At 47.3% G+C, this 12,314-nt stretch overlaps 1 protein-coding gene across 4 annotated transcripts in view; it reads left to right on the top strand.

Annotated features, from left to right (window-relative positions):
• sema3b (sema domain, immunoglobulin domain (Ig), short basic domain, secreted, (semaphorin) 3B) overlaps positions 1-12,314 on the top strand; it is a 294,532-nt gene that overhangs the window by 265,381 nt on the left and 16,837 nt on the right. For all 4 annotated transcript variants that reach the window (XM_067998440.1, XM_067998438.1, XM_067998441.1 and 1 more), the window contains 3 exons: positions 3,396-3,510; positions 6,226-6,295; positions 9,335-9,479. In XM_067998440.1, the coding sequence (XP_067854541.1) occupies positions 3,396-3,510; positions 6,226-6,295; positions 9,335-9,479 (330 nt within the window). The remainder of the gene's footprint in view (positions 1-3,395; positions 3,511-6,225; positions 6,296-9,334; positions 9,480-12,314) is intronic.

Raw genomic sequence — 12,314 nt, 5'->3', positions numbered from 1 at the left:
TGGTGTTATGATGCTGTCATGTACTGGTAAAGAGCTGGTATTAGGACTTTAATAGGCTGCTGTTAACAAATTGAGAAGAGAGTTACATTACACACCTTTTTTTTTACAGATGTAATCAGGGAAGGATGTTTAAGAGAGAAAGACTTGCATTTATATAGCGCCTTTCACAACCTCAGGACGTCCCAAAGCGCTTTACAGCCAATTAAGTATTTTTGAAGTGTAGTCACTGTTGTAATGTAGGAAATGCAGCAACTAATTTGCGCACAGCAAGATCCCACAAACAGTAATGAGATAATGACCAGATATTCTGTTTTTGTGATGTTGGTGAAGGGATAAATATTGACCAGGACACCGGGGAGAACTCCCCTACTCTTCTTCGAAATAGTGCTGTGGGATCTTTTACGTCCATCTGAGAGGGCAGTTAACGTCTCATCCGAAAGATGGCATCTCCGACAGTGCGGCGCTCCCTCAGTACTGGGACTGGAGTGTCAGCCTGGATTTTGTGCTCAAGTCTCTGGAGTGGGACTTGAACTCACAACCCTTATCTTTGAGCCCGTGCTGCCGGATGATCTTACCCTCTCTAGCCCAGCGGTTCCGATTCTATAATGTGAATCCCATACTGCAGCTTCATTCTGAGATCAGCCAGCTCTGCACAGTCCAGAGATCAAACCTGGGACCATCCGAGCCTGTATTGCTGAGCTACTAATCAGCTAAGCCACCAGAGGGAGTCCTTAACCACTACCTGTTGGTTTATCAATGGGGCCGATTTTCTCACCAAGACCCTGGGGGCTGATGGACAGCTACCTCCACCTGTGAGGAGAGGTGTCCACGCCTTTTCTGACTTGAGCCATTTATATGCCCCAGGCACATGCCCGCTCTCTTGACAGGGCCTTGCAATGGGATTGGGGGTGGAAATAGGGGCATAGCTGCAACCAACAGTAGCAGGCTCTTGAGGCCCGACGATCGTCTGCGGGGGGGGAAATGGGGGAATGCTGTAGTACCTTTGACCCCGTGAGACTTTGGTCTGTCTCCTGGAACCCCAGCCAACCCGGGAGCGAGCCCAGCCGCCAGGTTTCTTCAGGTGCCCCTCCAATGGGAACACCACAGCCTGAGGAAGAGGAAACATGAGGCGTGAGTCCGGGAATGCCTCTCCCACCTCAGCTGGTGCTGGACCGTGTACTTACTACAGGTGCAGGCCCAGTTACGTTCCATTGGGGAACCCCCCCCAGGAAATCCCAGGCTAGTGTAGTGGGGGTCGGAGATGTCACACGGTGGCTCCTTGCCCCCCCCCCCCCGCCCCATCCTCTTTGCTGCTCCTGGGGGGGGGCTGAAGGGCTCCCGAGGCCCAACAAAGAGGAAGCTCTCCCCTCTCGTCTTCTCGTTTTAACCTTAACGTCACTGAGACCTTCACTTAGGCGATTCAATTAAAAAGGAAAACTCTATGAAAAGACAGCGCTGAATATTACAGAACAGAACCAGACCAAGGCTTGGGTTATTAATAGATCACTCTGAAGGGAATGGAAAATTTTCATCATGCATTAATCTTTGGACTGGGTACAAAAACACTGCAGAAGAGTCCTTGAAGGGCAATGTTGTGACTGTACACAGAAGATTAATATCTGTTTCGAGATGATTTGGTATATTCAGCATCAGGTACTGAATGCACCAAGAAAGCAATTTGCTTAAAGAGAACCAGTTAAACCCTCAGGGACACTGTTTAACAATTAAATGATAACCAGCCTTCTGTTTCTCTTTCCTTGACCCCACTCCCCTCCTTTCTTGAACCGCTGACTGTTACTGGGTTGCAGTTCTGTGGGTGTTGCCCACTCACTGATACCTTGCCCAAGTGGCTATTCTCCCATAGGGGTTAATCCTGCCCTCGCCCAATGTCACTACACATGCACATATACAAAGTCATCGAAAATTAACAGCCTCGTCTTAATTTATTTAGGGAAAGAAAAATTCTAAATCCAATTAGAAAAACCGGGGTTCTGGGATCTTTCCTATCTCCGGCACCCCTCAAAGCAACTCCCCTCAAAGCAACTCCCCTCAAAGCAACTCCCCTCAAAGCAACTCCCCTCAAAGCAATGAGGAGCAGGGAAGCTTTGGGCTGAACATGAATCTATAAAGCATCATATTTCCAAGCCCTTGTCTCAGAATTGGCAAGAAGATGGTTCTTCCTTGAAAAAACAAATTACAAATTCAAAGAATAACAAGAGGATACCATCATAGAGCTTTATCCTAGAATAACTGTTCAATGACAGTTATTTGTATCATGAAAATGGTGCCTTTTTAAACTTTTTCCAATTTTTAATAGTTTCTTTCCAGGCGTGGTCCCACTAATGATGACAGTGATTATACCATCTCTACCAGTTTGCCAACAGATGTTTCTGGTACACAGTTCAAATCCATCATTACAATTGAATTGTACATGGATAAACTTCCCAGGAATCTTGGCCCAGCGGGAGTCTCCCTCAGACGGAGGAGCATTGACTGGGGAATTAGGCACCTGATCTGCCAGGCCGTTGAAATTAATACCAGGGAATATTGGGAGCTCCCGGCATCAGATGTGCTCACCTCTGCCCCTGCCTCAGCTTACCTGCTGCTGAACCCCCATCCCTGCCGTTGTTACCTCTAGACTCGACTATTCTAATGCTCTCCTGGCCGGCCTCCCACCTTGCACCCTCTGTAACCTTGATGCCCGTATCCTAACTTGCACCAAGTCAAGTTCACCCATCACCCCTGTGCTCGCTGACCTACATTGGCTCCCGGACCAGTAACACCTCGATTTTTAAATTCTCGCCCTTGTTTTCAAATCCCTCCATGGCCTCGCCCCTCCCTAACTCTGTAACCTCCTCCAGCCCTACAACCCTCCGAGATCTCTGCACTCCTCCAATTCTGGCATCTAGCACATCCCCGATTTTCATCGCTCCACCATTGGCGGCCGTGCCTTCAGCTGCCTAGCCCCTAAGCTCTGGAATTCCCTCCCTAAACCTCTCTGCCTCTCTCTCCTTCTTTAAGACGCTCCTTAAAACCTACCTCTTTGACCAAGCTTTTGGTCATCTATCCTAATATCTCCTTATGTGGCTCGGGGTCAAATTTTGTTTGATAATCGTTCCTGTGAAGCATCTTGAGACGTTTTACTCGTTAAAGGCGCCATATAAATGCAAGCAGTTGTTATTGTTGATTCTCCAATCACCGCTCAAGCCTGAGCGCGACTCCCACTGGACGTTGGACTCGGACAACTTACCCCATTATGTCTTGAAGGGAGGCTCCCACAGTACTGCTGCGGATTGTGTCTGACTGTGAGGACTATTGTCAGTGCGAATGGCAGATGCCTGTGTCGGGCGTTTAGGCCGCCGTTACCTATCCAAAAATCTTTCAATTTATTTCAGAATGACCATGGGGGCCTGAGGAGCCTGGTGAATAAGTGGACCACATTTCTGAAAGCTCGGCTAATCTGCTCGGTCCCAGGAAATGAAGGGATCGACACTCATTTTGATGAGCTCAGTAAGTAGCTTTACTCTTTGGTTTTAAAGTGTTCCCCTCTCCGTCTACCCAACACAACAGCAACAGTGCCGTTAAAACACCCCACGGTGCTTCCCAGAGGCATAAGGAGGAAAAAAACACCTCATCGCAGTCCATGTGGTGTGGTAATTGGCCTATAAGAAAAGAAAGAAAGACTTGCATTTATATAGCACCTTTCACGACTTCAGGACGTCCCAAAGCGCTTTACAGCCAATGAAGTACTTTTGAAATGTAGTCACTGGTGTATCCGGACAGCTAATTTGCACACAACAAGGTCCCACAAACAGCAATGTGATAATGACCAGATCATCTGTTTTAGTGATGTTGGTTGAAGGATAAATAACGGCCCAGGACACCGAGGAGAACTCTTCTGCTCTTCTTTGAAAAGTGCCGTGGGAGCTTTTACATCCATCTGGGAATGACCAACCCATGAGAAGTTTGTTTGATTGCATTCTTCAAAATAATGAAAGGACTAAGCTTTGTTCCTTGTGGATAGCCTATTTAAGTTAGGTAGGTTAGGGAGGACTAGAGGACCCCCATATAACTTACATCGAGTTACATCGAAACTACAGTACAGAAACAGGCCATTTGGCCCAACTGGTCTGTGCCGGCATTTTTGTTCCACATGAGTCTCATCCAACCCTATCAACATATCCTTCTATTCCTTTCTCCCTCATGTGTTTATCTAGCTTCCCTTTAAATGCATCTATGTTATTCGCCTCAACTACTCCTTGTGGTAGCAAGTTCCACATTCTAACCACTCTCTGGGTGAAGAAGTTTCTCCCGAATTCCCTATTGGATTTATTAGCTTCTATTTTATATTTATGACCTCCAGTTTTGGACTCCCCCTCAAGTGGAAACATTTTCTCTACATCCAACAAACTCTTTCATTATATTAAAGTCCTCAATCAGGTCACCCCTCAGCCTTCTCTTTTCTGGAGAGGAGCCCCAGCCTGTCAGTGTAGAACTAGGTTAGGTGTCAGGAGGTTTCACAGAGAGTTGCCGACCTCTGCAATAAGTTTCTGGCTCGCGCAGCGAACGCATGTTGACTGCAAGGGTTCAAAAGGGAGCTCGACAAGTTCCTAACTGTGGCGTACAAAGAATAGGAGGGTCATTGGACGATGCATCGACCAGCCACTGTGGTCTCCGGGAACTTGTTTGATCGCCTTTGTTGGTCAGAGAGGAATTTCCCAGATTTTTTTCCCTCTAAATTGACCTTTTTTTAAAATCTCCTGAGTTTTTGCCTCTCTCAGGAGATTGTGTAGCTGGTTGCGGGGGAGTGATGTGGGGACAATGTCGGGGGTGGGGGGGTCGTGGTGTTGTGTTGCACCATGACAGTATGGGACAGGCCTGCTGGACCGTGTGGTAATTTGCTGTCTTTTCGTATGATTGCTTGTTCTGATCGTCCCTCCCTCTCTGTGTGGAAGGAAATTGATTCAACACCTTCAACTGATGGCTCAATTGAGATAGTGAACTTACTTGTGTCAGCTGTGGTTCAGCGGGTAGCACTCTCACCTTTGAGTCTAGAAGGTTGTGGGTTCAAGACCCACTCCAGCACAAAATCCAGGCTGGGAGCACTGCTCTGTCAGAGGTATTGTCCTTTTGGGTGAGATGTTAAACCGAGGCCCCGTCTGCCCTCTCAGGTGGATGTATAAAATCCCATGGCACTATTTTGAAGAAGAGCAGGGGTGTTCTCCCCGTTGTCCCGGCCAGTATTTATCCCTCAACCAGCACCTAAAACAGATTATCTTATTATCTTGAAAACTTTGATCAAATTACCCCTTAATCTTCTGAATTTCAGGAAATACAACCCTAGTTTGTGTAATATCCCCTCGTAATTTAACCCTTGGAGTCCAGGAATCATTCTAGTAAATCTACGCTGCACTCCCTCCAAGGCCAATATGTCCCTCCTAAGATGCGGTGCCCAGAACTGAACACAGTACTTCAGGTGTGGCTTTGTATAAATTCTAGTCCTCTAGATATAAACCGAACCCGGGACCTGTACCACCTAGAACGACAAGGGCAGCAGGCACATTGGAACAACACCACCTGCACGTTCCCCTCCAAGTCACACACCATCCCGACTTGGAAATATATTGCCATTCCTTCATCGTCGCTGGGTCAAAATCCTGGAAGTCCCTTCCTAACAGCACTGTGGGAGAACCGTCACCACACGGACTGCAGCGATTCAAGGCGGCGGCTCACCACGACCTTCTCAAGGGCAATTAACGATGGGCAATAAATGCTGGCCTTGCCAGCGATGCCCTCATCCCATGAACGAATAAAGAAAAGGCCAGCATTCCATTAGCCTTTTTGATTATTTTCTGTACCTGTCCATGACATTTTAGTGATCTGTGTACGTGGACCCCTAAGTCTCTTTGGACTTTCGCTGTTTCGAGCTTTTCACCATTTAGAAAGTACTCTGATCTTTCCTTTTTAGGTCTAAAGTGGATGACCTCACACTTGCCTACATTGAAAACCATTTGCCACAGTTTTGCCCATTCACTTAATCTATTAATATCTCTCTGTAATTTTATGGTTCCGTCTACACTGCTTACAGTGCTGCCTATCTTTATGATTACTCCCACTCCATTAAAGATTGGCCATGAAACGAGAAGATCTCCAGACTTTAATAGCTTGTTACCCGATGATCGTTTAGTGAGTAAAGCTCTGCTTGTATGTTTTATTTTTTACCAGGGGATGTCTTCTTCCTCCAGACAAGAGATCGCAGGAACCCTCTAGTCTACACGGTCTTCAGCACTTCAAGGTGAGAGCACCTGGTGTAGACTCACTGGCACTTGAGGTCAGTGCACAGCAGAAAGGGTTGGGAAACCCATATTCAATGACTTGACGGATTGGTCATTACAGACATGGCTTTTAAGCCCAGACCCAATTCACAGTTGAGTCTGCTCAACGACTGTGCCTCTACTGTAGCTAATGCTGGTCCCCTACGCTAGCCATACCAGTAACCCAGAGATTCGCTGTTCGAAAGGGGTCCTGATCGTGAGAGTTCCTCTTCGTTTGAAAAGTTTTGTGCTCATCAAGCCGTTAGCTCTTGGGAAATGGGACACTTCCCATTTCGGGAACCCTGTGCTCTTATTGGACGCTCACTCCCAGGTTAGATATAACACGCACAGATGCTGAGTAAAGTCCTCTCCACTCTGTGCCAACAAGGTGCTCAACCCAAGTCTCAAAGGAGTTTCCCTCAATACATTTAGGGGACATTTTCCCATTTCTTACATCAGGCAATCCGTGGCTTCTCTGAACGGGATTTGCAATTTAATGCCAACTGGTGCTAAAGCTAAGGGGCGCTTTCAGAATTGGATTGAGACAGCTCATAAAAACCATGACCACTGCTGGACCTAAAGGATTCCAATTTTGGGATTTAAAGAACCCAAATGGAGAATTGATGTCTTTTTAATTTAGTGTGTACATACACAGGAATTGCCACTGAAACGTCCTTGAGTGACTGGTACCACATGGGAGTGAGTACCTGGCGTGTACGGCCAATGGTAAAACGCCACTCCCTTCTTTATAAAGTTATACAGTCCTAAGTTACTTAACCAATAGTTTCAGCCGTGGTTCAGTGGGTATCTCTCTTGCCTCTGTGTCAGAAGGTTGTGGGTTCAAGTCCCACTCCAGAGACTTGAGCACAAAATCAAGGCTGACACTCCTGTGCAGTACTGAGGGAGTGCTGCACTGTCGAAGGTGCAGTTTTTCGGATGAGACATTAAACCGAGGCCCCATCTATCCTTTCAAGTGGATGTAAAAGATCCCAGGGCACTATTTTTGAAGAAGAGTAGGGGAGTTCTCCCCAGTGTCCTGGCCGATATGTATCCCTCAACCAACATCACTAAAACAGATAACCTGGTCATTATCACATTACTGTTTGTAAGACCTTGCTGTGCACAGATTGGCTGCCGCGTTTCCTACATTACAACTGTGACTAGAAGTAAAGGGAATTAGGGGTTATGGGGAGCGGGCAGGAAATTGGACATGAAGCTGAGTTCGGATCGGTCAATGCCCTGTGGGTGGCGGAGAGGGCCCAGGGGCTATGTGGCCGGGTCCTGCTCCGACTTCTTGTGTTCTTTAGATTTGTGGTTGGGATCAGATCAGCCATGATCTTATTGAATGGCGGAGCAGGCTCGAGGGGCCGATTGGCCTACTCCTGCTCCAATTTCTTATGTTCTTATGTTCTTATGTTGACTGCACATCAAAGGTACCTCATTGGCTGTAAAGCGCTTTGGGACGTCCTAAGGTCGTGAAAGGTTCTATATAAATGCAACTCTCTCAAAGTCCGAGATTCTGGTCAGTTTTCTCTCATGACTGTGACGTGTAGCCCATCGCAGCAGGCACACGACTGTGCTGCAGGATAACTAGCAGGTGGAGGAATTTCGAGCTCATAGTGTTCGAAGTTAAAGATGCCAGGCCCCGAAAATCCATGGGGCAGCAGCTCTCGGTCGAGACCTGACCTCTGCCGCTGAACCAACCAAAGTACACAGGATCATGGTGGGGGGGGGGGGGGGCAATGGTTTACATGCCCTCGGCAGGCTGGGAGAGCATCTGGGGAACCTCCCACCTCTCCCCCCTCCCACCTCTCCCCCCTCCCACCTCTCCTCTCCCCCAACTCCGGTCAAAATGGCCAGAAGTCCAGTGGAAGACGTTGGGGGCGGGGCATTGCCATGCCATCCCAGGAAGAAAAGCTAAGTTGCCCCCGCAGCCACTTTACAAAGAAGGCCGCCTTACAATCATTCCGTTCAAAAATAACTAATCTTCAGGCGTCCTGGAATGGGCCACCACATGGGCCCCACAATCACCGGTTGGTCGGCCGATATGCCTGGTCTCACCAGCGTTGACCACAGGCTGGGTCTTTACGAAAGTCCAGGAAGTGGGGACTCTTGACATTCAGAGTACCACCTTGCTCTCCCCTCTCCACGTGGATAGTCCTGAAAGGGCTGGACGGAGTCTCCACTGCCACAAAGGCCATCCTGGAAATCGGTTGTAACTTAATAAACCGTGTCCTGATCTAGTTCCCGACTTCTGGCAGACTCCTGCCGTAATGTATCAGCCCTGCAGCGTTTGTAAGTAAGACTTCTACCCGGACCAATTGGATGTACAATCAATCGTAGATAATGATGTATTGGGATAACACCATCTTTCCCCATGTGTCCATTACACCTGTGATTGATGCACATACCAGGACGTGGGGGAGTAGACACTATGATTGGTACATACACCAGGACATAGAATCATAGAAAGGTTACAGCATGGAAGAAGGCCATTTGGCCCATTGAGTCCGTGCCGGCTCTATGTAAAAGCAATCCAGCGAGTCCCACTCCCCCGCCCTTTTTAAAAAAAAAATGGTCTTGGGGTTTAGTCTAGTAGGAGAGTAGCTACATCATAGACCCTAGACCGGCAGATCGGCCCTCTTCTAGGGGGTCGTCCTCTGCGACCGAGCGCTGAGCTTCTAGAGGGACGCACATGGAGGTATGAGGGAAGGGGGACACCCACCTAGCCAGCTAGATTAGCCAAATTAACCCTACCTATCAATGGGGTGACAGATGTCGCAGCCAGATTGCCCTCACGCCCGTGAAGAATGGTTGACAAACACACCAGGACACTGGGTATTCACTGTATTAAGGTCCAGTTGTGCAAAAGATTCAGGTATATCTGAAACACATCAGTGTAAATGTGACAGAGCAAAGTATTTTTTTAAATGTGACACTCCCAATTATGCAGTTTTAACTCTGGTCATGTGCCCCCACTTGTTACTAACTATTTTTATACTTTAATCCATTTGTTTCAGTAATGTGTTCAAAGGCTCAGCTGTATGTGTGTACAGCATGAACGACATCCGCAGAGCTTTCCTGGGACCCTTCGCCCACAAGGAGGGGCCAAACTATCAGTGGGTACCGTACCAGGGGAAAGTGCCGTACCCTCGTCCAGGAATGGTAGGGTCCTGTTGAATGTAGTGCAAACAGAATGAATTCATTGTGAAGGCAGTCATGAATTTCATAATGGTGCTATACCCAACCACCATGATTATACTGTTCAAAGGTGTGAAGAATCAATGTTGTGTACAGTCTTTCAGATATAACCTTTCATAGAATGTTACAGCACAGGAGGCCATTCATCCCATCGTGCCTGTGCTGGCTCTTTGAAAGAGCTATCGAATTAGTCCCACTCCCTCTGCTCCTTTCCCCCCATAGCCCTGCAGATTTTTCAAGTTTATATCCAATTCCCTTTTGAAAGTTACTATTCAATTTGCTTCCACTGCCCTTTCAGGCAGCGCATTCCTAATCATGACAACTTGCTGAGTAAAAGAAAATTCTCCTCATCTCCCCCCCGCTGGTTCTTTTGTCAGATATTCTTTCAGGGTACACAAATGATATTTTCAATTAGTAAAGAGTCAGATGTCAGCTTGACTCAGTGGGTAGGACTCGTGCCTCTTGAGTCAGTAGAAGGTGTGTTAAGATCCACTCCAAGGTTTGAGTACATAATCTAGGCTGATAATTCAATCTAGGTGACATTTCATTGTTAGAAGTGCTGCCTTTTGAATAATGAGATGTTGAACTGATGCTCTGGAGGCAATTTTATCCCAACCTGCCCGGCGGAAACACAAGGCAGTTATGATCTTACTCACCCGAGCTCGAGCCACCTGGAACCCACTGACCATGATTTTGATGCAAACTTCTGGACGGACGGCTAAGCTGGCAGGGCCCTACTTTAAATATGCAGCTCGGGGTTCCATGACGTCATCGGGCCCCGGCTGCAATTTTAACTCAGGGTGGCTTTCTCGCCAGGCTGAAGAGAGTTGGGACCCACTGGGAAGATAAAGAGGCCCAAACAGCTAAGTCTTGTACTTTCCTTTGTGGGGCCAGGAGGACGTTGTCCTCGTAACTGAGTCCTCAGACACTGGGGATCTGCCACGTGCCCCATTTCTGCACTGACCCTGGGGCTTGGATGTTTCCCCTTTTGCCTCACCATAGATCCCGATGGGTCTCAGGTCCACAAATAGCAAACCTCCCCAGGACTGGTCAATCTCTGATACACTGATGGATAACGATGGCTAGTGTGGAAAATGGAAGTGCTGGTATCAGGGAGAGAAACCCTCAGAGGTTGAGGTTAAAAGGGAACTGTATTTTAAGTGAACTTAGAAGGAATTTGTGCCATTGTACTTGCGTTTCTGACGATTAGTATCTGTAAGGCTTGTGCACTTAACAGTCTCCCTCAAACCTTCCTTGTTCTCGTCTTTTCATAGTTGGTGAGAAGTAGGCTTCAAGCAGGCAGTGCATATAAGGCAAAGCCGTTCTGAATGAAAAGGTTCCCTTATTGATCCATTCACAGACCATGGTTTGATAAGGTGACAAAATAGGCAAACACGGCAAGATAGGAGGATTGAGAAACACCAGTAAATGTGAACTCTTCTCTCTTGTTCACCCTGTCTCCGAGTACAACTGTGCCACATCCTCAATCTTCATCCTGCATCCTCACTCTGTTGTAATCACATAACTGCTTCTTTCCCAGGGACTCAAAACTGTGGAACTCCTTCGCTCCCTCAGTCTTCACCAGTCTGTCTACGTCTCCCTGAAATCTTTTACTATCCTCCTCACTGTTTACTACATTTCGGAGTTTTGTGCAATCTGCAGTCTTTGAAATTATGCCCTGTATACCCAAGTCCAGGATAACAATATATATCAAAAACAGCAGTGGTCCTAATACCGACCCCTGGGGAACATCACTGTACACTGCCCTCCAGTCTGAAAAACAACCGTTCACCGCTACTCTCTGCTTTCTGTCCCATAGCCAATTTCAAATTCACACTGCCACTGCCTCTTTAATCCCAAGGGCTTCAATTTTGCTAACAAGTCTATTATATTGTACTTTATCAAATGCCATTTGACAGTCCAGATACACAACATCAATCACTCTACCCTCATCAACCCTACTTCTTGATTTACTACATTTTCTCCTACTACTCCTTTAAATGAACTATGTGACTGAGGCCTTCAGATAGGTTTCTCAATAAAAAGAGAGTCTGGATAATAGTCCTGCACAGACACGATGGGCTAAATGGCCTCCTTCTGTGCCATAAATTTCTATGATTCTATGATTTGAGATTGAGAAGCAGTTTAGATGCACCAATTAAGGTGATCCTCTAATGTGCTTCTTCCTTCAGAGGCTGGCCTACTTGCTTTCCACTCTAGCCTGCAGTCAGATGGCCCACACTTCCTGGGTTGAATCGGCCTTGGCTTTGCTGTGAACTTTGCCTTGACCCTGCCATCCTGTCACGCTGTTCATCTAACTCCCTCTATCACCTCTTTCTGAGGGGGAGTTGAAGGAGGAGGTCACTTTCTGTAGTTGGGTTGAAACCTTGTCTGCTCCAGGATATGAATTCTGAGCTCTTATTGACAGTGTGCGCTCTGGGGATATGTCTAGTGTAGCGGCATCACTTGGCTGGTAGGCTTATGTCCGTTTTAGCTGATGCAAAGGCCAGATTCATGGTGCTAGTTTGTCAAAGACCAGTTGATAGCAACTCTCAACTGCACCCAACCTGTCATGCCCAGCTCTCTGCTACTGGTCCAAGTAATTTAATGTTCGTCTCTGTGTCCATTTGCACTTTCATACTGGCTGCCATTCCAGACTTAAGCCCCTTGATCTCGCTTCTTTTTTGGCCATTTCTGGGCCAGTGATGCCCCCTTCCATCTCCCCTTTTTCCAGCACTATGGTCCCTCATTCTTTTCTCCCACAACTCTCTTCGCCCAATGCTTGATGGAGCCCACAGC

Source organism: Heptranchias perlo, chromosome 17, assembly GCF_035084215.1.
Source record: "Heptranchias perlo isolate sHepPer1 chromosome 17, sHepPer1.hap1, whole genome shotgun sequence".
NCBI classification, from domain to species: domain Eukaryota; kingdom Metazoa; phylum Chordata; class Chondrichthyes; order Hexanchiformes; family Hexanchidae; genus Heptranchias; species Heptranchias perlo.
Note: the sequence above shows the minus strand (reverse complement) of the source record. Positions and strands in the feature narration are given on the sequence as shown.